The sequence below is a fragment of the Carettochelys insculpta genome, chromosome 1 (assembly GCF_033958435.1).
Source record: "Carettochelys insculpta isolate YL-2023 chromosome 1, ASM3395843v1, whole genome shotgun sequence".
In the NCBI taxonomy this organism is placed as follows: Eukaryota; Metazoa; Chordata; order Testudines; family Carettochelyidae; genus Carettochelys; species Carettochelys insculpta.
In genome coordinates, this window is record NC_134137.1 from 102181031 (window position 1) to 102206722 (window position 25692).

The 25692-nt window shown below is 41.6% G+C and overlaps 1 protein-coding gene across 1 annotated transcript in view; it reads left to right on the forward strand.

The window, feature by feature from the left end:
- Positions 1 to 25692, forward strand: part of GPC5 (glypican 5) — a 1026336-nt gene that overhangs the window by 103743 nt on the left and 896901 nt on the right. Inside the window, exon 3 of the mRNA XM_074983055.1 lies at positions 10566 to 11260. Coding sequence (XP_074839156.1) covers positions 10566 to 11260 — 695 coding nt within the window. The remainder of the gene's footprint in view (positions 1 to 10565; positions 11261 to 25692) is intronic.

Below are 25692 nucleotides of genomic sequence, written 5' to 3' on the forward strand. Positions count from 1 at the left end.
TTGGCCAAACCAGGAGCACCCATTCACACACACAGGGCTGCTGGACCTGCTTCCTTTGAAGGGTCAAGGTTGTGAAGGATATTTATTATAGCTGAACCAAAAGAGATGGAATAAATCTCAGGCCTAGCTCCCTGGCAGTTGGGTGGAGCAGAGCTGCTGCTCTGCCGGGGCAAGGAGCCTGCACTGGATAAAACTAGAACCACCACTCTGGGCCAAATCTGAAGCCCAAAAGGGAAGGAGGTTAGAGTTCCCTGCCTGAGGCTAACTCCCTGGGGCTTTGGTTTTCAAACACCTTACCCCTTTGGGACAGTGGGCTCAAACTTTGCTTTGGTCCCTGGCCTGGGGTGGAGGGCTCAGATGGGACCAGTCTTCGGTCCCATCTCCTTGGTCAGGTAGTAATTGTTGCTGCTAAAGGAGGTCACATGCAATGAAATTTGAGAACCCCAGGTCCAAGGTATCACTGGGTAGGGCTCCAGCCTGGCTCTGAAGACAGCAGTGATGGCATCTCCACAATGGCCCTCAGGTGTTTGCTTCAGGGATCCCTCACCAGTATACCCTGTTAGCTGAGTGGTTGGGGGCCTGCCCAGGAGTGCCATTCCCCTCATCTAGTCTAGAGAGATGAGGGTCACACCAGCCTTTTTGACTACAGCAGTGCCTGGGGAGCAGAGGATGAGTGGTTTGGCCCTGGGATGATTTTGTGTTGCTGTGTTCTGGGCAATGCTGGGAAACTTGCCACAGAAGTCGTAGATAGATGCTTGCCTGTGCCCGACTGGCAGAGCTGCATTCCAGCCCAGACCAAGGGAGAATGCTCCTCATAATGGGACAGGTCTATAGATGTGTTATGGACCTTATTGGGTGAAGATATTTGCTCTTTCCTCACTGACTGGGCTGGGGCAGAGGGAAATTACCAAGGAGACCCAAGTACTCCTGTGCTGGGGGAACATTAAAGAGACCCTCTGGGAGCTTGGGCGAGAGGCAGAAAGGAGGGCACAGATGGCCATGTAAGAGGAACTGAGCTGTTGGGGGCAGGGGGCGGGGAGCCTCAGTTGCTCCAGGCAGGCAGCCCCTGGTACCCAGAGGCCCAGAGTCCCAGCAGGCCCCCAGGAGGACAGCCCCCAGCAGCATGGGGTGCAGAGCCCTACCCATCCCAGGTAGGAAGCCTCTTGGCAAGCAGGGGCAGAGAGCCCCAGCCCAGGCAGGCAGCCCCGGTGACCAGGGGCAGGGAACCCTGGCAGGCCCTAGGAAGAGTGCCCTCTGGGCTGGCTGGGGGCTAATGTAGGGGGAAAGGAGAGGCGGGGTTGAGCTCCCACTGCATGCCAAGGGAGATGGCCTTGCATGCCACTCTTAGCATGTGTTCCTGGGGTTGCCATCCTGTGTTTTAGACCTTAGCTGTAACAGCAGTGATAGTATACTGCTAGGCCTAGGCAGGAGCCATTTTGCTGAAGAAGCAGGAAAAGTAGATGTAGTCCTTCCAACCAATCAGGTGGTCTAGGTCATGGCTTCTCCAAATCCTCTTCTGGTCCCAAACAGGTGTTTTGAAGGTGTGTTTGAGGACAGTGTACAGGTCCAATCTCCAGCTTCATAGCCATGCTTCCTGAATTGGTTACACCACTTCTACTGTATATGGTCCCCTACCACCTCAGACTGATAGGTGCTTTACACAGTAAGAGTATGATACTCTCTTCAGTTCTCCTCCTACCTATCCTCCCAAACCCCTTCCCTGTACTTGTACATCACGCCTCACTTTAGTGGCAGTGCAGGAGATTGACAGATTTAAGCAGCAAAGGGTTCTATTCCCGATACTTCCTCATTCCTAAAGCCAAGTGGGTGGGGATGGGTAAGGGCCATTTTAGATCTGTGGGCTCTCAACCTCTACCAGAGGAGGTTGAGATATCACACGGTATCTCTAGCCACAGTCTTTCTCTCATGGATCCAGGTGACTGGCATGTCACCCTCAACATGAAATATGCGTACTTCCATATTGCCATTTTTCCAGCGCACAGATGATTCCTCAGATTTGTAGTGAACACCAATCATTATCAATTTACAGTTCTCCCCTTCAGACTGGCATCGGCCTTACGTGTGTTCACCAAATGCAGATCAGTGGTAGCAGTCTTCTTGTGCAAAAGATAAATGCAGGTCTACCCATACCTGGATGATTGGAGTTGTCAGTAGAGGGCCCAATCACCCTGCTTCTGTATCCAGACCTGATTTCTCAAGATGATAGTAGTTTCCTGCATGTGGATGTTCAGTTTCTCTAGCTTACGGTGTGTGGCTGAACATTTTAGAACCACAATGTTCAGCACAAGTTCAATAGGTTGTATTAGGTTGTAGAAAACCTTCCACTAGAGCTGCTTGCATCTCTAAATGGAAGAGGTTTTTCTTACTGGTGGGTACAATGAGGCTGTTTCTATACATGCCGCTTTCAGAGTGATAATTTTCGGAGTGAAAATTTTCAGGAAGAAAACCCCCTGGGGGCTGCGCCTCTACAAGCTGTTTTGGAGCCCAGAAGAGCATCTTCTGGACTCCAAATCATGTGACCTCATGCTAATGAGGCCCTGGGAATTTACATATGTGCCTCATTAGCATATTTGGGCCGTTTATTAGCATGCCACTTTTGGAGAAAGTGTCATGTGTAGAAACAGCCCGATAGACTACACCACTGTAAATGCCTGTTCCTCTCATTCTGAAATACCTTTCAGTCACAAACTCGAGGTTTAGCACCTTCTTCCATTAAGGTCTACCATGAAGCTATTTCAGCTTTTCACCCAGGCCACTTAGGGCACTCTGTTTGCCCTGTTTTCATAGGGATATGGACAGGCTCTTCCCTTATTCCCACCTGTCTGTTCCCACATGGGATCCTAATCTTGTCCTCCTCAAGCTCCTGGGCCCTCCCCTTAGAACCAATTGCATCATGCTCTTTTCTGCATCAGTCATATAAGGTGGCATTTCCGGTAGCCTTTACTTCCTCGAAGTTTTTCAGAGCTAAGGGCTCTTACTTCGGAGCTCCTTTACCCCATTTTCCATAAAGACAAAGTAAAGCTTAGGCTACATCCCGCTTTCTGATCTAAAGTGGTTTCACGGTTCCACCTGGGGTAAGATACTGTCCTCCCAGGTGTTTTTCTTTTTTTACCCAAAACCGCATACAACTGACAACATCTGCACACTCTCAATGCACACACAACTCTGGCTTTTTACACAGCCTAAGTGGTTTTGTATGCTCAATCTACCCAGTTCTTTGTAGTGCTAACAGACTGCATCAAAGACCTTTTGATCTCATCCCAGTGCATTTCCTCCTAGATATCCATTTGTATTCACACTTCTTATGGTTTGGTTAAAATCCTACCACCTACCCTCACGGTCCACTCAGCAAGAGCATAGGACTGCTCTCCCATGCTTTTAGCAGTTGGTAGAGTGGTGCTCCAATCAGTGATTCCTAACTTTGTGCCCACCTCCGGGGGCAGCTGCTTGGAGTCAGCTAATCGGAATCAACATGAACAAGCACTCGAAGAAGAAAAGACAGTTGCCCTTTTTCTTGTAACTCTTGTTTTTTGAGATGTGTTGTTCATGTCCATTCCAGTACCCACCTGCCTTCCCCATTCTCAGAGCAGGCAGCAAGGAGGAACAAAGAGAGGGCCTGGGGTAGCACTGGTATATAAAGGCAGCCATAGCAGTGCCATTTTAGGGGGCTCCAAGAGCCGGTGGAGCTGTTAGGGGAAGCACTTCTGAAGCTCATGCATGCGATGTGCACGTACCTGATTGGCATAGACATGGGCAACACATCTCAAAGAACACCAGTTATGAGAGAACAAGCAACTGTCTTTTCTTGGATGGAGATATTTATGAAATTTAGGCTTTTTCCAAGAGTATTTTTTCCTGTAACATGTATTTAAATAAATAAAATGCATTCTTTTGGACAGATCTGACATTTTTCACATGCTTTTGTTTTCCTAAACTTCAAAAAATTACAAGCTGAGATTTGTATGCTCAAAATTCACTTTGACCAGTAGGAGTTGTGTATGCCAGACATGCATGGTTGGACCATTTCTTTAAATGACAGCTTGACACCGAACATTATTTGCACTGTCCATACGCAAAAGCAAAATGCACTGGAGTACTCAACAGGAAATGTCTTTAGTGAAAGAAGAGAGTATGGCTGTTCTGTGTGATCAGAGAGACTTTTCAGGCATGAAAACATCCATAGCATTATTTAAGTATTTGAATTTAGTTTATTTCTAACACTCTTCTTTTAGGTGTGCTATTTGGCTTGTATCTAGTGGGTTGTCTGTTTGTTTGTTTGTTTGTTTTTTTAGTAAAATGTAAAGTCTCTTGTTAAAGATTCAGCTGATCTTAATGGTTTCTGAGAGAGCCAGTCTTTGTGGCTGTAACTTGCATTACTTATACATTGGGGATTGGCTGAGTGCTTATTTATTTGTTGTGTACAATATTAGAAGTTGCATTGCTGCCAAATTGCAATACAGGATAACTGACTGGCCTATTAGTAATAATGGAACTGGAATCTGACAGGACACCTCTGTGAAATATTTATTTTTCCAGTGTAAAGTCCCAATATTTAGATTGTAGATTACTTAGTTACATGTAGTGAAGTAAAATCTATTAGGCAAAACAATGGGTAAACTAAGAAAAAGGTACAAGAATTGTGAAAAATGTAGTCGTCATTTTAATGTGCTGTTCTACTAAGTATAAAGATTTGAAATTTGCTCCAAAAATCTGTCCTCAAGTCCTACTCCAAGATGTACAATTAGAAAACAGTTTCCTACCTAAAGGGAATTGGGGTGGGGGACAGTATTTAAAGGCTTTCAGTGCGAATTTAAGGCCCAATCCAGCTTCCAGTGCGTTTGTGATTTTTTTCATGGACGTTGGATTGCACCCAAGACGAGGATCAGAGATGGTTTTTTGTCCAACCTGTAGCTTTTTCTTACATATAGACAAAGAAGAAATTTGCTTCATATGAGACTATCATGTATACTATTGATGATAAAACTAAAAGGGTTATTTCTTACATTATGTTAAAAGAATGTCGAAATAAGTCAGTGACATGTTGTAGCAGTCCTGGATTTTGTTTCTGTAAGCATTTGGATTTTGTTGCTTATCAGTAGCTTTTAGTTCTTGTATGTAGATTTGTATCCAGTTTTAAAATCAATTAAGACATCAATAAAGACATTAATTTTGAAAGTTATTCTTCAATTACTTCCCCAGGAAGAGATGAGAAACATGCTGTTAAAATTTCTTTGTCATTCTTGCAATTTTAAGTAGCTATCTTGAGATAAACAAATTTACAAAGAATAACTGAGAGGTAACAAATCATTGTAAGAGAAATTGAAAATTGTTTTAGGGTTTATACTAATTGCTTGGGTTAAATATGCAATTATTAACAGGAAGGTAACTTCATGGGTTAACATGAACAGTCAATTCAAAATGAATAGGGTCTGCCCATAAGAAACAATAAAACAATTTACTGAATTACCTAGTTTTGTCTTGTTGTGATAGGTACAAATATGAAAATCACAATGTAAGTTCTTTTGAAAATACTACATTTAATAATTATAAAAAAGACAACTGGTAATGTTCCTCTTTGTTGCATTAGTGATGGCTTTTATACATATTGGGATTCAGGTGGATGATATACTCACCAGTTGTTTAATGTGGGTGAGTAATTTCTAAATATTGATGTAAATCAGAATGCAGAGACTTACACGATGCCAAACCCCATTACTTGATCAGGAAAAAAACTTAATTGTCCTCTTTCCTCTGAAAGTATCGTGACCAGCTCAGATTGTCATTGTGAAATATTCACAGATACTGTTCCAAGTAAATGGATGTAGTCTTCTTTTCCATTCCTCAAAATATCTGGGGGGGGAAGCTACCAAAAGCAATATTTAAATTAATTATTGTAACGATTAACAGTTAAAAATATCAATAAAATATATCAAAGTAAAAACATGTTTTGAATAAAATCCTTTTTAGTTACAGTGTTTCACTTAGTTCGCATGGTACAGAGTCATAAATTAAAGTGTGAGAGAGCATCACAAGCTGTTGAGAAAAGGGCAAATGTTCAATAAGTCATGCAGATTTGTGCATTTGTTCACTTGTGGACTGCCAGGGCAGTTGAAATGTAATTCAGTCTTGAAAATTTATTGTTTCGAACTACACTATAAAATGTATTGATTATCCATGTACAACATGGTTTATTCTTTCATCTAATGGTTCTGCTTTTAACAAACGTAGCTTAACAGAGAAATCTTTGTTGAACTGAAACATAAAAAAGGAAGTTTACAAGAAGTGGAAACTTGGAGAGGTGACAACGGAGAAGTATAAAAAATATTGCTCGAGCGTGCAGGTTTTTAATCAGGAGATCTAAAGCATGATTGCAGTTGCAGCTAGCAAGGAATGTGTGAAAGGTAGTGAGAAGAGCTTCTACAGGTTCTGTGTTTCTATAGTTAGAATTGTAATGCACATTTTGGATTATTAATTTTATTGTTTCTATGTATGAAAAAGTAGTAATCAATAATGGGAAAAGGGTCATAAAATCTGTTTGTAACAGCAACGAAGGCTCCTGTGGCACCTTATAGACTGACAGAAAAGTTTTGAGCATGAGCTTTCGTGAGCACAGACTCACTTCTGTGCTCACGAAAGCTCATGCTCAAAACTTTTCTGTCAGTCTATAAGGTGCCACAGGAGCCTTCGTTGCTGTTACAGATCCAGACTAACACGGCTACCCCTCTGAAAATCTGTTTGTGTCATTCTGATGATGTTACTATGTTATCATAATTTTACTAACATCTATTGATTCAATTTTATTTGAAATACTAGCAAGAGTTCTGTAAAAACTCATGAGAAGGTAAACTTTTGAAAATGGCCACTTTCTCCAAAGACTTCAGTATATCTTAGGGTTAGTTTTATTTAAACAGTCTGAATTAGAAATCAGCTTGATTTCTCCCTCTCTGTTATGCACTTAAAATAAAAAAGTTAATTGAATGTAGATACCGTATCTTAGGTGAATGCATTTTTAGAAAGAGAGATGGGTATTGTTCACATATAAAAGTGAATACAGAAGGCAGCTGATAAAATTTGCCTGTTGCAGACCGAAGGCATGTATCTAGTTTTTATGGGAGGGTCAAGGTTAAAAGGTAGAATTAACACATCTTTCCTCAGTCTCCTGGAGAATGACCACAGAGGCGAAGCTGACCAGAAAAAGTAGACCTGTGCAATAATCTGATCTTAAATTAAGGGAAACTTGACACATTTTTAATGGAAAAAGGAAGGCATCTTGTACAATAATGTTCAGTTCATGTGGAATGTATTAACACATCATCTCTGGGTTTTTTTTTTAAATTAAGGAGTTAATACAAAGTCAATTAAAGTTAACACAGGTTGTTTCATTGGCTTTAATAGGCGTTGCACCACACTCCAATCTCCCTTTATTCCTATACACAAATAATTAATTCTGTGGTGTGCTGCAGACAGTCTTGGACTTTAGGTCCAATTTAAGATGATTATTATGTTATTGTGGGTTTACCTTGGTGAGTTACTGACTAAATTCAAACTGTTTCTCACTATGACCATCAGATGTATGCTGAGGCTAAACTACAAGCTAAAATCGTCTGTTAAAATAAAGTTTTTAATGCTGGGTTTTATAAATTCCATTTTGAGCATCCTCATCTTCCCACAAGCTCCCCATAAAATCAACTTATTGCTGCCACACACAAGATGCCAAAATCAACTGTTGCAGCCGTGTATTGTGGGAACCTATCCCACAGTTCCCTGAGCCCCATAGCAGTCGGGGTATTTTCACTGGTGCAGCATGGGAAAAAGTGCCCCACAAGTGGCTGTGGGTATCTGATGATGTCTTCCTACATTTCATTTCCCTCGTTCCCCTGTCGTGTTAACCAAACGTCCCTTTTTCCAGGTGGAATCTGGCTTGCCTGTTTAAGAGATGTACTTTTTATGAGTGAGGGGAATAGAGGGGTAGTAAAGTGGTTAAAGATTAGAAAAAAGATTTCAGGCTTTCCAACAGACAGGTTTTCAAAATGGGATGCAAAAGCACTGGAGCACATGCTTGATGTAAAATGGGGAGGAAGGGTCGCATAAACTGAGAAGACTCCTAACATCAGCAGGGCCAAAAGCCACTGCAGGCCTAGGGGAAAAGCTCAGATCTGGATTTAGACCTGCTGGCAAAGAAGATGCTCAGATCAAGAATTTTATCTGAAAGGCCAAGTATCAGAGAGAGAGAGCCGTGTTAGTCTGTATTTTCGAGAACAACAAGAAGTTCTGTGGCACCTTATAGACTAACAGATAATTTGGAGCATAAGCTTTCACGGGCAAAGACTTGCTTCATCAGATGCATGAGTGGGGGTGGGCTGTGCCAGAGGGGTATTTAAAGAGTGGGGTCCCAGTAAAAGGGAGGGCCAGAGCTGAAAAGGTCTATTCAGCAATGGGTAGAATAATGGAAATGGCCCATTATCAGTAGTATGTATCAAAAGAGGAGAAAACCTGTACATTTTTGTTTTATTATATTAATTTATTATATTAATTTTCTAAACTGGTGCTCCCTAAAAATAAAGAAAAGGAAACATGCAGATCAAATTAATAATTGCAAAAATACTAACCTCCTGTCATCTGGTAAATTCTCTCATCCAGGACCTGTCAGGTCCTGATGGTGCCGGATGAGAGAGGTTTAACCTGTAATTAAAAATTGAGTGGGTCAAATTTTAGAAATAGAAAGGTGGCGGTTGAATAGGAATATGATAAATAAAAGGCCAAGGGTGGCTATTCTAAATACCCATAGGGAAAAATAAAACATTAAGATCCTTTATAAACTGGAACGAAAATGAGATGGATTGTGTGTGGGAAGGGGCAGGAAATTACATGTTTTAGGCCCCACTGCAGTAAAAACCTTCATCACCTGTCAGTGTCAGCACTGGGTAGTGTGTGAACACAGAAATCCATCATTAAAAGGTTTGAGTAGCAGCACCCAGAATTTGGAAAGCCAATTGCGAGGGGCTTTTAAAAGCAAGCCTGTCAATTTGAAAGTTAATCTGTCAGTTTCTAGGCAGCCAGTGTGGCTCAAGACAGTGAGCAATTGTGCTACTGTATTCTGAACAAGTTGCAAATGATTGAGTGGCACCACAAAGTGCTCATGAAAAGAGAATTCGCCAGCTGAGGTTTGTGAGTACGAGGGCATGTTTTGGTGTTCCAAATTTATCACAAGCTGCATTCAGCGATGAAGGAAAAACCCAGACCTGTCATTAATGAGGAGTTAAGATTGCCTCGTGGTTTCCTTGTGCCCTTGCAAACATCACATTCAGCAAAACTTGAAACTTTTGAGAAAGATCAGGAAAGAGAGGGAAGGTGTATACCAATGCAAACTCTACTCTGTGTAAACCAATAGACAGTAGTGATGCAGATCCAGAGTATGTAGTGAAATTTGCTCATTTACAAAATGCATTCCATTTTGTGCCATTAAACAGAAGGGTTTACAAACTGTGCACATGCTGTTTCCTTGCAGAAATGTTAAGGCACTGCACCCAGTCACCAAGAAGGAACTCTCTGCATCTAACTGTTCAAATACACTGATTTTAATTCCAGTGTCAGCTCATCGGTTTTCACTTGGGAAACTCCTAGTCCAAAACTCCTCATCTAGGTTCAAGTGGTTTGAAAGGTGCTGCAGGCATTAACCTCCTTGTGAACACTCTGAACCTCAGACAGGGTTTGACTTCCCAATCAGACAAAAATAATTAAACCTCTACAATTTTCTTACCTACTACAAAAATTAGGTACTGTGTGGTATGAGTATTTTAACTCACTTTATCCAGGGTGCTTATACACCAATAAGGTACAATATGCACAACATTAGCACTTCTTGCCATATGTCATATTTTATTGGGGGTCTTGAGCCAGATTCTCCAAAGTTTTGGGTTCCTATTGACCCTAGATATTGTTGGATTTATCATCACAATCTGAAACATACCTTTAAACTCTTCGTGCTGCACCTGCTCACTTTCAAAAAGAAGCTAAATCTGTTTGCTCTATAAAAGCTACATATTGATAAATGAAACCGCTCTTCTGTATTAAAGTGTTCATTTCCATTTTTAACAACCCATTCTAAATGGTAGAGACTTTATTTCATTATCTGAAGTGGAATGGGTAATAATATTTCACTTACAAGTGGTGGAAGGTCTCTTGAATTAACAAAGTTGATGATCTAAAGCATTGAGACTCTTGGTATCTGGTGTATTCTGCCAGTTAATAACTGTTCATCAGTCTTTTACATGTCTTTATAAAATACAATATATCAGAAATGTTGGTGTTCATTCTTGTATATTCTAGTAGGACCCACAGTGTGCTAGCTACTGTCAACAAAAGAAAGGGTCGATATGTTGTTTAGCATGGATTGTCTTAAACTCTAGCTATCAATTGTTGCAATGCAAAGATCAGTCAGATAAGTGGAACACAAATTAAAATGTAATTCTTGTTAGATTTTGTAGTTTTTGCTGAAATGTCTACTCCTTTATTACTCTAAAATATTGACCTTTTTATTACAGAAACCTTTGAAATGCTTATGAGACAGGCTGAGAATTACACCAGCACGCTTTTCTGGAACGAATACAAGAACATGGCTGTTGAGGCTGCTACGGCTGTTCAAGAGTTTTTTACAGATGTGGGACTCTTTGTATTTGGCATAGATATTAGTACAGAAGAACTGGTGAACAGATTTTTTGACACCTTATTCCCACTGGTATATAAGCATCTGATTAATCCTGGTTTGACAGACATTTCACTGGAATATTCAGAATGTATTCGGATGTCAAGAAGAGAGATCAGTCCTTTTGGAAATGTTCCAAAAATGGTCATGGGACAAATGGGGAGATCATTGTTATCTAGCCGTACTTTCTTGCAGTCCCTCAATTTAGGGGTTGAAGTGATCAATACAACAGATCATGTACACTTCTCTCAAGATTGCAGTAGAGCCTTATTACGTATGCAATATTGCCCCCACTGCCAAGGAATTACTTTAAGTAAGCCATGTATGGGATACTGCCTGAATGTAATTAGAGGCTGCTTGGCTTACATGGCCGAAATTGACCTTCACTGGCGGGGATATGTTCAGTCTTTGGAGGAGTTTTCCAGTGCAATGCATGGGGCATATGACATTGAGTATGTGCTTCTGAACTTTCGTTCACTAGTTAATGGTGCTCTGAAACAAGCTAGTATCTATGGACCAAAAATAACTCAACAGGTAAGCACCTACCTATTTTCTATCACCCATGCTTATTGAAAACACAGCACATGGAAACTACCTTAGAAAATTAATGCATAGATATTTGATCATTATTACACTAATGAACATAATATTTTTGTGACTAAGAAGGATTTCACAGAGCAAAAGAATTGTACAAAATTTCTGTTTTTCTTTAATTATTCAAAAGGCTTGGTATTTTCTCAAATACTGTAATAGAATGATGGAGTAGAGTCACAGTTTTAGCATTTGGATATTGTTAGGGTGAAAAAACTGTTTTTCACTTATGGGATGAATTTGTGAACAGTTGAAGTGATAATGAAAAATGTTTCACACTCTCAGAATCACAACCTGAGATTTTCAATCCATTGTGTAAAAATTTCTTTACTCAACCCATTAGAAAACGCTATCAGACTTCTAGGGTCACCCCCGACCTTTGTCCAGTTACCTCTTAAAATTTTCAGTGTGCTCACTGAACAACCTTTATGGAGAATTCTACAACTGTTGAATAAACAGGAAATGTCAAGAGTTCTTCTGAGTCAGTGTGTGTACTCAGAAGGGTAATTAATTTGTGGTGTCTTAAAATACTAAGAAGCACACACTATATTATATGGTGAAAGCTAATTCCAGAGACATTTGTTTCTTAAAGAAAGGGTGGGAGTTAGACATATGGGTGCCAGGTTTCGTACACAATATTGAACAAATTGCTGGGCTGGTGAAGATGTTTATTACTCTACCAGATAAATTGCAACAGGTTTGGAAATCTCATCAACATTATATCGTAACTGAAGCCCTTTATTCTCATGAATTAGAAATACAAGGTCTCATGTATAATTTATATCTAACTATAAAGATGGCAAGTAATCATAGAATCACAGGGCTAGAAGGGACCTCAAGAGGTCATCAAGTCCAGCCTCCTGCTTCAAGCAGGATCAACCCCAACTAAGTCATCCCAGCCATGACTATCTTGAGCCAGGACTTCAAAACCTCTAGGGATGGAGATTTCACCACCTCTAGGCAACACAGTCCAGTGCTTCACCATCCACCTGGTGAAATAGCTTTTCTAATATCCAACCTACACCTCTCCTTCTGTAACTTAAGACTTACTCCTTGCTCTGCCATCTGTCACCACTGAGAACAATTTCTCTCTATCTTCTTTAGAGCACCGCTTCAGGAAGCTGAAGGCTGCAATTAAATCACCCTTCAGTCTTATTTTTTGCAAACTAAATAAGCCCAAATCCCTCAGCCTCTCCTCACAGGTCATGTGCGCCAGCCTCTTAATCATTTTTGTTGCCCTTCGCTGAACCTGCTCCAGCACATCCATATTCTTTCTTTACTGTCAGGCTCAAAACTGGATACAATACTCCAGATGTGGCCTCACCAGTGCCAAACAGAGGGGAACAACAACCTCTCTAGATCTACTCGAAATGCTCCTCCTAATACACACCAATATGCTGGTGGTCATCTAGGCTACAAGGGCACACTGTTTACTCATATGCAGCCTTTCATTCACCCTAATCCCTAGGTCCCTTTCCGCTATACTGCAGCTTAGCCAGTTGGTCCCCAGCCTATAAAAATGCTTGGGATTCTTCCATCCCAGGTTCAGGACTCTACATTTCCCCTTGTTGAACCTCATCAGGTTTGTTTTGGCTAAATCCTCCAATTTATCCAGGTCACAGGTAATAAACATAGATTCCGTTTAGATGTCAGTGGTTTGGTTCAGTACATGTAGTCACAAGCGGATTTATCTGAATATTTCTGTTAGCAGTGAGTGTTTTTCATTTGCAATGAGCAGCACACCCTTTCTCGAGGACATTTCAGGCAAAGAGTAACTTGTGTGACCACATGAGAAGTGAAGATTGTTTTTATATCCAAGGGCATTAGTTAAAGCTATTGTAGCTGCAAATGTATGAGGCAAGAAAAGAAAAGTTAGCTCTTCCTCCATTATACACGGTACTTTTTTGTTTTAAAAAAAAAAAAAAAGGAAGAGCTGGTACTCAGCTGGTTCCCTGTCTCGTCCCTCCCTCAGCCAGGATTCCTTTGGCTGGGTTTGCCGGCAGGGCTCTGTGCCCCAGCCAACACCTGGCTGGGGATGCTGAGGTGCTACTACTCAGTACTAGTAAATACTGCACAAACAAACAAACAAAAAACACTGGTCATACACATTTCCTAGTATGTTGTGAAATTGAACCCTGAAAGATCAAACCTGAGCAGGCCGATCTTCTGTACTGGTGTAGACTTAGTGTTACCAAGTTCTACAGAAGTAACTCAGGTAATATGGCAAGTTTAACTAGTCCCTGAAGTACAACTGAAGGAAATACTACTTTGAAAGTGGTAACTAGAACACAAGACGAGCTGAGATGAAGTCAATGGCTGCCCACTATTATCTTAGAGCTATCTTCATGGTTCCCCTCTGACTCTCTTTGAAGTTGAACCCTTTGTTGTGGGACAAATGTCTCTCTACACTGTGGTCAAAAGAAGTCACTGGACATAAGTAACTGTCCAGAAGTAATGCAAAAAGGGATCTTGTCTTCTATTGACAGGACAAGAAGCAATAGGGATAGCTTGCAGCAGATGAGGTTTAGGTTGGACATTAGGGAGAAATTTCCCAACTGTAAGGTGATTAAGCACTGGAACACCTTGCCTAGAGTGGTTGTGGAATCCCCATTGGAGCACATATTTAAGAGAAGGCTAGAAAAAGCATCTGTCAGGGAGGCTCTAGATCAGGGGTGGGAAACCTTTTTTCGCATCGGGGTCCACATGGCAATTTTATATGTGTTCTGGGGGCCAAACACAAAATAGCCTCAACCTGCACCCCCATCCCCAGGGTTAACCTCTCTCAGCCCCAGACCCAACCCCTAGCCCCAGGCTTAACTCCTTTCACCCCAAACCTATCCCCCCTGCATCCCCAGGATTAACCTGCCTCAGGTGATGAGCTCCATGTGCTGCCCCAGCTCCTCCATGGCCACTGCCTCCCCCCACTTCTCAGTGTTGCTTTGTGGCTCCAGAAGAGGAAGATTCAACTGCCCCTCCCCACACCTCTTCTGCTCACTTGCCTGACTTGCAGCATGGCAGCTTCCTGCCCTGCCATGCTGAAATAAAGGAGCCAAGCGGGATTCTGGCCCACGGGCCATGTGTTGGCCACCCCTGATCTTAGAAGGTGCTTGATCCTGCTGTGATTGCAGGAGACTGAACTTGATGACCCCTCGAGGCCCCTTTCAGTTCTCATAGTTTATGGTTCTATGACATCGTCGAAAAGGGGCTCTCTATTGAGCTTCGGGAACAAATTTATCCCATTTCTAACCTCCAGCAGCCAAGGGAAATGACAAGACATAAATAACTTCATACCTTAGTAATATAATCTATTCCCCATCCTATTTCTAGCCTCAGAGAACTGGGAGCAGACTGAGCAGAATTTTATTTTTGAAATAAGAATATCTTCACATTCCCATTATATTATCCCACAGACAATTCCTCTATTTTTCTTGTGGATGATGGCTTACCCCCTCCACCCACCTTCAGTCATTAACGTTGGCCAGCCCTGTCCTCATTTACCTACATTAATTTGGTGACTTTCTACTGCTGTACTGACCATACAAAAGATAGGAAGACAAGAGAGACCACAATGCTGATTCTATTTTGGCTGACAAGTCTCTGGTTCTAACCTACCACTGCACCTTTGTTGTGTCTGTCTCTGAGTCAATCTGTAATTGCAAAAAGTCAATTTTCTATCCAGCACCAGATTGCTTGAAAATGGACATTTGGAGGAAGTAATTACCATTCTCTGGGACATTAAAAAATGAACAAATACACTACAGTCTTTGCACCAGCCTGCAGAATAACTCCAAGTTAAACAACAACTTTAAGTTCCTCCATGGGAATCTCAATGTGTATACAGAAAAGAGTTCAAGCAAAATAACAAAGTCTCTGTAATATTATAATATCAGCAGGGTCAAAAATAAGTTTTAAATAAATTCCAGCATGAAATGTTTTCTCAGAGAAACGACCGTTTTTCCATCAAGACAAGCTCACAGAGTACAACCTTGAAAACTCATTCTGTACCTTGAGACATTAGCCAGATTGAACCACTGCAGGAGGTAGGAATATTTTTCCTATCCATTAAAGCAGACTTCCTTATGTCTATCATGTCTTGTCGGGTGGATTTTTTTTTTTTTTTTAATTTTGGTAGGTTTTACTGATTAAGTCAGACAAGTAGCCATCACAGCTGTCATCACATTCATCCCAAAAATAAATTAATGGGGTACTTTTCATTCTGTTAACATCAAACTCCTATCCTTAGAACCATAGCCTCTGAGGGCAGAGAAGGCATGCAGTGAGATCAGCTAGGTAGCTACATGGCCATCCGAATGCAAATTCACCAAGTTCTACATATTGATTGTTTGATCTTTAGCAAGTGCCATTATTTTGGCAGAAGTCTTTTCTATTCCTAAGTGACTTCCTTTCTGGGGCACTCACATTACTTATATAGCTTTCTATTGTCTTTTCTGATGCTGTTGCTTATCTATTCTTTATGCTGTTTCAATCAGTCTCAGGGAACTCCTCTTTTTTTCCTCTGGGTGAGTTCTTGTTCGGGCTTTCCAATGTGATCCAATGCCTTGGGCCTGGGCTTCTGTAGTATCAGCTATCTTACACCACAAAGGAGCTTATTTTATCCTTTTTAGCTCATTGGCTTCAGTGTAGTCTGTGGTTTCCAGAAAGATCAAAGAGACACTTCTGAGCAGCCAAAAGTATTCTTCAGCACAAAAATAAGATTTTGGATGTCCATACTTAAGTCCTGCTTTTCATGGTTGTGCAGATCTGTTATAATGGACTTGAGCACAGGTTAGGATAAGATATTTGTGCTTTACTGAATAAGTTACAGAAATCTGGCTCACATTGAAGATAAATATGAATTCAAGAATAGGGCTAGAAATGCACGTCCAAATATTTGGGTTTATTTTATTGTGGGGAATGAATGTACAGCACTAAGGCATGCTTTTTTCTCATTGTTTTATTTAATATAATCTGTTATTTAGGAAACTACAGTTGAATTAAGCTCACTGTGGAACTTGTCTGTTTGAGAGAACTTCAGCAGGTGGGACATTCCCCTGCTGTTAGTGATTCCTAGGATTTGTTTTAACCCCGAACTGCAAGCTGATGGAGTTACTCATTGTTGCAGATATTTGGTCCTTTTAACTTGTACAAAAAATATTTTCAAATAACTATGGGTTAATTTTCTTATTCAGATTTCAGTTGTTGCGTGAGTGTTCTAAGATAGAGTGATGACACTGTTCCCTTGTGGCAAACAATATACTGTTAAATTTGCTCACTTTTTTCCCCGATGACTCCTTAATTCATTCAATAGTGCCTAACACCTCTAAAGAAGAGTCATAACTATCTCTTGCCGTATTGCCAACTCTCACACTTTTATCATGCCTCACTGTATTTAGTATTCTTGTTAAAACCCTGGTTCTTTGATACAAGTGAGTATACAAGAATATATAATAGATTTATGCTGATATAACTACCTCACTCAGCCAGTAGATGGAAATGATAGGAAATGGAAAATCTACACCCCTTAGCAACAGAGGTAGGTAGACCTAATCTCTGGTGTAAACAGTGCTATACAAGCATGAGAGCTTCTCGCCTTGACGTCATTACCACCTTTCATGTTGGTGGATTAACTAAGTCGATGGGAGCTTTCTCAGTACAGGAGCATCTTCACTTAAGCGTTACAACGAAGTAGCTGTGCAATCTAGTGTTTTAAGTGTAGACCTGCCCTAAGATTCTGTCTTTCAATGTTATGAAGAAAAACTTGCATGTCATAGGGAGTGTAATGCTGAAGTCTCAAAAATAAAACCTATATATTGCAACTGGTTTTTCTCTTTTAACATTTTATAACTTTTTAGTCCCAGAGTTCAGTTTTTGAATGTCTGATATTGGCGGTACTGCTCCTGTATTGGAGCCTTCTTGGACAGGACCTCTTCCAAAGCCTAAAAATCACTGAGTCTTTCCATACTCTTCATCAGGATTTAGATCATGCCTGAACTGTAATGCAGGTCAGTGACAGAATAACCTGTCACAAATGATCTCTCAAGGATATAGTCATAGGGCTTATTGGTCTTTAACACAAGAGTCTATGACACTGTGAGATATAATGGTCTAGTAAATCAGAGCAGGTTTTTGAAATATGATTTAAGTGTGTGGCTCAAATGGGCCTGCCAATTTTTGAATAGAAATAGTTAATTCAGATAGGCAGTAAATGTTTCTCTATGTAAAATAATGCATTGTTTTTAGAGAGAAGTGGCCCTTAATCCTTTGGAAATTGACTCATTAATATTCATTTATCAGAGTGACTCATGAACTGTTTATCAAACGTTGATAAGCAGTTTATGCATCAGTGGTTCTAGCAAATTCAGGATAAATGATCAGAGTCAGAAAATAATAACTTTCTTATGCACTCACATTAATGTCTGCAATGTTAGATAAGAGTCTTTTCTGCAGTAAGTGATTTTATAAGAAATATGGTGAAAATGTTGAAAGGTGAAATTTGGAAATATTTATATATGTTGTACACAAATCATAACAGATTCTGCTATGTGCTCTGAGTATAATGGTAAATACCTGTGTGTGCACACTCACATATGTGTACATGTAAACATCATTTTTGACTGCTCATGTAAGCGTTTGCTCACTCACTGCCATGATGCCGCCTGCTGGTTGCGCTGAGAAGTAGCTGTGACACTCAGCAGGGCATCCTTGTCTGGCTGGTGTCTTGCCTGTTGCCACTCCATTGTCTCCACCCTCTAAAACTGCCTTTTATTGGACTCCTTATAAGTCCTCTCCTAATTGTCCGGGGCTCTGTGGAGATTCCCTCCAGCGTGCTTTAACCCTTTCCACCTGACTCTGGCCAGCCACCCCACTACAGTTCATATGTGTTTTTATAAACATATATGAATGTATATTCACACACTAACATATTGTATGTGGTACATGTTGTGATGCCTCCAGTTAAGATTCTCCATCATAAGACCTTGTTTTCAGTTGCATACAACTTGGCCAAATTGCAGTCAGTTGGGCTGAAATTTTCCATGCTGAGTGCCTACCTCTGGCAAACTATTTTTTGAAAGATAATCTAAAACAGTTCAGCCATTTCCAGGAATAAGCTAAGGGGAAAATGTTTTTTTCTTTTTTTTCCCCATTACTAAAAGAAAAAAAACCCAACCCCTCAAACCATTTTGCTGAGAAAACTCTAATGCTTTCATGCTTTGTACCATTGCTGTGTAATTTGTGAGGAGGATTGCTTTGGTGACAGGGCTGTGCCCCTGTGAAAACTTATCCTACCTTAGCCAGCTTATAAACCTCTGAAGAATCTCAGTTTGTACATACTTAGAGGATTGATAGGGTTTGGCAGCTGTATACTTTGAAGATTCCGTCTGCACCGAGCCTTCATTGTTCCACAAAGTTCCTGTATATGACTAGACTAGACAAGACGTGCAACGTCCTTACTGAATATGCCCCAACACAGAGGTGCAGGAGCTGACTAGGATTTTCCCTGTGATGGCTACTATTAGCTGCCCAGGCCTGCTGTGCCACTGCAAACCAACACAGAGAGTGGGAAGATTGTCTCGTTAAATTTTCCCTGCTGGCATCTCCAGAGCCTGGAGGAGAAGTGGTGAAAAACTTGAGTCAGATGCAAAGGGTTAAGAAATGATGCAGTGTACTAGGAGAGGGTCTGGGAGCAGGAGCTGCCAGTACTAGGGTACAGGACTGGCAGAATCAGAGGAGATCAGAAGGGTAGGGGGAAAGACTAGGGAAGAGAGAGACAGGAACCAAGGGTGGAAAATGGAATGAAATCTGGAGGAGAGAAGTGACAAGGGAATGCAGAAGCTAGAGGGAAAGAGCTGTCAGGGACAGGGTAGGAGGTAAGGCATGAGGTGGAGATTGGGGGACGGTAGCAAGGGAATGAACAAGAACAGTGTGTAGGAGGAAGAAGCCATTACTACTAGAGTGTATTTCCTTTCAGAACCTGGGATTGAAAATAGTATTCATGAGTATTAACAGTCTGAGCTGTGTAACAAATACACATTGAACCTCTCTAATCCAGGACTCTCTTGTCCAGCAACATCCATAATCCAGCATGACTTCTGTTAGCTGGATGACGTCTTATCATGACTGTGGCCAGTTTTCCATTGCCCCATAAAGTTTGTTTCCAGCTACAAGCCTTGGCTCTCAGTTTTGTGTGCTGTTACTTAGTTGTAATTTACCCCAAAGGTCTTCTAAGCGCCCAGTAATCAGTGGAAGTGTTTGTAATGTGCCAGAGGGTATTGACCTCCCGAGGTTTGGCAAATTCTCCCCTCCAGCACTGGTCAGGTCCCAAGAGTGCCAGACGAGAGAGGTTCAATATGTAGTAGTGTTCAGTAAACTCTTTCCTGCCTGGGAGGTTGCCAGATACTCAAATATTCTGGATAATAGAGAGGTAGACTTAGCAATGCGTAACACTAAAGAGAAATAAGATTAGATATTAAGAAACAAACAAAAAATGTAAGCAGAGTAGTTTATTTACCAGCAACAGTATCATATGTACACTGTAAACTTATACTGTATTTGCTGTATTTATTTGTATTTACTTTCACTGTACTGTGCTTAGGGAAAATGTAACTAAAATTTACTTATGGTTAAAATGCCGGTTATTTGAGAATTCCAGACGATAGACTGCCTGTAAAAACAGAGTTTACTGTGTAGACCTTTATATGTTCAAAACACAGTTTCCATGAGCTCTGCTGCAGTTATGAGAGTTCAACTTTTCTGCAAATCAGACTTCAGAGTCTCCAGTTGAGTAACCAGAAAATAAGGAATACGTTGTTGCCATCTATGGAAATTTCGGTGTATTTAACTTGCCCAGAATCTCATAGGAAGTCTGTGGCAGAGGTAGGGACAGAATGCAATTAAGGTATTATGATGACAGTGCTGTATTAAAGTGCAAGAGGAAATTCATGATTCTGTCTTCAGAGCAGGGTTTGGATGGTGTGCAGTAAGTACCTAATATGTGGGCCCACAAATTGAATGATTAGGGTAAAAAAAAATACTGAAATGTGGCTCATGCGGAGGTAAGTGCCCCCCCCACCCACTTCTACCTCTCCTACTGCCCAGACACTCCATCCTTCTCTTGCACCTCTCCCTTCCAGGCCTCCGACCTGTTCCTGCACACTCTCTCCTGCCCAGACTCCTCACCTCCAGCCCACTCCTGAAACCACCCCACGGTTGCTCCAGCCCATTTATGCACCCTACCTCCCACACAGACTCCAAACATTCTCCTTCCCACCCAGACCCCACACCTTTTCTCCAGCAGTTCCTTCCTACACACTGTACCCTGAACCTCCCTTTTTTGGTGTCACCTTGGGCCCCCCAGAAGAGATCATCTGTCTGGGGAAAGCCTCAGACTCAGTTCCCTCTTCTCTGCACTCCTGCCCATGGTGCTGGAGCATGAGGGGAGTGAGGTAATTGAGTCAGGGGCCTCATCAGTGATGGTTTTGTGAGGCTCTTTTTTTGCATCTCACTTTTATGTGGCCCTCGACTGATTTTTCTGTGAGTCAGTGGCCCCGACCCAAAAAAAGTTCCCAACCCCTGTCTTAAATACAATTATTTGAATATTTGTTCATTGATAACAAAAATCTTCCTTCTGTCATTAAGTGTTAGCAGACAGGATGAGTTAATGGGCAATATAAGAATATTACATCTATATTCATCACTATTACCCAACATGACTAGCTGTGAAACACAAAGTTCATGTTGGTATTCATGCATAAAATTTAGTATTTCACTGATGAGCCAAAACAATATAGCATGTTCACATGCAAGTTAGGTTATACAGCGGGGTTGGCGAAATGTGGCCCGTGGGCTGGATCTGGCCTGCCAAACCTTCAGATCTGACTTGCCATGATCCTCTGGGCTTCCGGTGTCCCATGGCCCAGTGAGACCCTCAGGCTCACTGCGTGCTGCATCCCTACACACTGCTCAGAGCAGCCAGCTGTTGGGGCCATGTACGTCTCTCAGTGACATGCTCTCCAGGGAGGAGGGGAGTCTGCATGCATTGCCCCCAACCCCATCACAAATCTTGGCACTCCCACTGGTTTGAAACTAGCCAGTGGGAGCTGACTGGACTGTGCTTGCAGATGCAGGTAGAGCACAGGGCCCTCTCCCCCTATGATGTGCATCATGCAGAGATGCCCATGCCGGTCCCAGCAGCTGGCTGCTTTGAGCAGTGTGTAGGGATGCACTGTTCCCGCAACACAAGTCTCAGCCCCTGGTCACAACCGTAAGCCCCTGGCATGTATTCTGCACCATAACCCCTCTCCTGTCCCAGGTCTCAACCCAAACCGTCTGCAGCCCTACCGAGGTCACAACTCTTTCCTTCACCCAAATGGCACACCCCATCTTGTGCACCAAAGCCCTGTCTAAGCACTCATCTTGATACAGCCTCCATCCCAGACCTTGCACCCCCTCTATGTACATCACACAAGTGTGGCCCTTGATCACTTATTAAGTCCTTGGAGTTATCCCCTGCATCAAAAATTGGTGCCCACCCCTTTTTTGCATAGAAGATTTGCGTTCTTGGTTTGCTCTGTCACTTGTCTGTTTTATGTGGCTATTTTTATCAGGTTCTCTGTAGCCTGAAGTCGTACAGCCTTTTGGGCCGTACACACCACAGAAGGCAAATATAGGACAAATACAGTGAGCCAGGGGATAATATAATATGTCAATATATTCAGATTTGGGAAGATGCTTCAAGAGGTGGAAAGGACTAATTTGTTTATGTCCAAATATTATTTGTGTCAGCAAGCGAAGATGGAATTGCAGCCTCTGCTCTTGGAAAGGAGCAGATTTGAATGTCAAGGAAAGGTCAACATTAACATTAGTTTTTGTAGATCCATACATATCTGATTGTATGTGTGGTATTTAGCAGATTGTTTGAATGGGTTGTTGTCATCCATGTGAAACTTGTATAGACTAGTCTTTTCAGGTAAGATATTTAAAATAAAAAAAAAAAAATACCAAAAAAACAAAACCCCAAACCCTACTGATTTCAGATGCCCAACCTCACACATCTTGAAGGGATCTTATTTGTCAAAATATTGCACATCATCCCTCTGGAATTCAGGCTCTGTTAAAAGGTCTGAAACTGAGCACCCCCACACGGAATAAGCTGAAATGATTAGTTATGTTCTGGATGACCTTGGCTTACGTCATCTTCTTCTGTCCCACCAAATGGCCATCATTCCTTGCTGTCTAGAATGCAGATGTAATACTGAATGTAAGATAATCACTTACATAGCAGGAGAAGTTAGGGGCAGATTCAGTGATAATGTTAGCAAATGTTACCAAAAATACAGAATAGTGCACTGTAAAGTATTTTTTTTCCTATGGGGGAAATTCAGAATTGTAATCCCACAAATATACCTATAATATCTAATACTGGGTAGTGAAAGCCTCTGAGTTGGTCAGTAGAAGAAATTGATCATTGCTGAGATTCAATGAGGGGCAAACAATTTCATTACCATGCATCTAGAGGGATGGCTGCTTTTTTACCAGTTTGTACTGGCATGCATCTCCATAGAATCCAAGCTAGGTTCCCTACAGATTCTAGTGTTGCTCTTGAGAAGAGTGACCCTTGTTTTGGATCCTGGCCAGATGCTTTACCTAGTAAGAGCTTCATCTTCCAGTGCCCCCAATACAGCAGTAATTGATCAGATTAGAAGAAGTGTGAAAGGAGGGAGTCAAAGGGCTTGGTGGTTTGAGTAGTGATTACAGCCAGTGAACAAAACCTATGAGTCATCAAAGTAAATTTAAAAAAAAAAGGCAAAAAAAAAAAAAGCTTTCTCAGAAGTCACAATCCCTTGTGTTAATACATTTCATTTTCAATATAGTCTGCTTTTCCTGGTGGTGGTGACTTATATTAGTCTAGGGGTTGGGGGCTGGGGAGGTGGACTTTTGATAGAGTAGAATAAAATTTCCATTTTGTAACACTGGAAAAACAGACTATAGGAGCAGAGAGATAAGAATTAAAATAATACCTGAATTTAGCTTGTTCCATGCGACATTCAAAAGCAGTTGAAAATGACACCTGAATACATGCCTTATTAAGCAACCCTGTTGATTTCTTATGCATATGGTAGGGTTTGTATGCACTAACAAATTAATGATGGTAGGCATATACAAAGAATTCAGTCAAACTTGTAATATCTTTTTGGAATCAAGAATTATACATTTCAAAGCTGTGCCTCCCCCAGCCTACACTTTTATTTCTGATTCTTTGAAAAGATAGGAACGTGAGTGGAACCTTGTGAGAGGGATGTATTGTACAAATTCCACTGACACATGGAAAGTTCGGCACGTACTTAAGTGCATTACTGAAAGGAGTCTAAATCAATGGGGTAGAGGGAAAGAATCACAGCTCTCACATATAAGATGTTCTTAGCAGAATCCCCATACCCATGAACTGTAAGGAAACCTTTCACACTGAATTATGTGAAAGAGGAAGCTTTATTATGGAGAAGAATTATAGAAAATATTTAAAAGGTTAGCTTATTATCATACATGAGCAAGCACCAGGTTTATGATGGTGTCAGACACTTACTTTTCCAAACTATAAATGATTAGTCATGTACAATAATTGCGGATTTTTTCCTAGCATATTCAGAAGAAATTGAGGATCTTAACTTATGTCAAATGATTCATTCTTTTAATGTGTGCAGCTTTTGTTCTTCTTACCAGGGCTCCACTTTCTGGTCTGTGCTACATGAAAAGAATATTAGACTAATATTGTTTACACATTACTTTACAAAAGGAGAGCCTTGAATACACAATTTCCAAATGATGTCTGTCTTTCATTGTTAATTAAATTTTTGATAAAATAAAAGTAGCTTGAAAAAATGAACGCACTATTTTAATTATACTAAGGCATAAACATATGGTCTATTGAGATACTACCAAGGATATATCTATGCTTACTGGGAGATTGACCTGGTCAGGGTCAATCTTCCAGGCTGGATTTGGATTTCCTAGTGTGGATGTGGGAACTCAAACTATCAGTAGTCCACAGTTGACCCCTTTCCTCATTTTTGTGAGGAGTAAGGGACATCAGTGGGAGAGTTTCTCATGTCTACCTCCCTCACTGGGCATAGCCAGATAAGTTGATCATAGTTACTTTTATTTCAGCTATGCAGTTGTCACAGCTGGAAATGCATATATATGACTGACTTTAAGGTGTAGTGTAGACCTGCCATAAGACTGTGAAACAAAATCACAGAAAGCAAGTCAGAGTTAAGACTGACATGGCCTTTACCAGTTAGCTGTATTGTCTCAATGTAGCATTATGAGCTACGTCTACACGTGAAGCCTACTTCGAAGTAGCCTATTTCGATGTGGAGACATCGAAATAGGTTATTTCGATGAATAATGTCTACACTTCCTCCAGGGCTGGCAACATCGACGTTCAGCATCGACGTTGCGCAGCACCACATCGAAATAGGCGCTGCGAGGGAACGTCTACATGCCAAAGTAGCACACATCGAAATAAGGGTGCCAGGCACAGCTGCAGACAGGGTCACAGGGCGGACTCAACAGCAAGCCGCTCCCTTAAAGGGCCCCTCCCAGACACAGTTGCACTAAACAACACAAGATCCACAGAGCCGACAACTGGTTGCAGACCCTGTGCATGCAGCATGGATCCCCAGCTGCAGCAGCAGCAGCCAGAAGCCCTGGGCTAAGGGCTGCTGCACACGGTGACCATAGAGCCCTGCCGGGGCTGGAGAGAGCATGTCTCTCAACCCTCAGCTGATGGCCACCATGGCGGACCCGCCTATTTCGATGTTGCGGGAAGCGGATCGTCTACATGTGCCCTACTTCGATGTTCAACTTTGAAGTAGGGCGCTATTCCCATCCCCTCATGGGGTTAGCGGCTTCGACGTCTCGCCGCCTAACGTCGATGTTAACGTCAAAATAGCGCCCAACACGTGTAGCCGTGACGGGCGCTATTTCGAAGTTAGTGCCGCTACTTCGAAGTAGCGTGCACGTGTAGACATGGCTATGGAGTCCCGGAAACGAACCCCCAAATGCAAGACTCTTATTTGTATCTGGTTATGCAGAGTGTTTATGGGCAAAGTTGAGGTAATTAAAGTTGAGGTCAAACAGGTGAATCTCTTTTTACGAACATACTGTTTAGTGAACCAAAACCACGTACAGTTCAAAATAAGATCTCAAGACCTTGAGGACGAAGACTGTTGGTTTGCTGCACAGTGCGGAGGCTATCCGTCCAGATTCTCCAACGAGAGAGGTGCATTTTTAATCCTGCCCAAACCCTCGCCATGAATTGAGCCTGTTGGGGGAGGCATAGCAATCCACTGTGGGTTAAAAAAATGGGTAGAGCTACT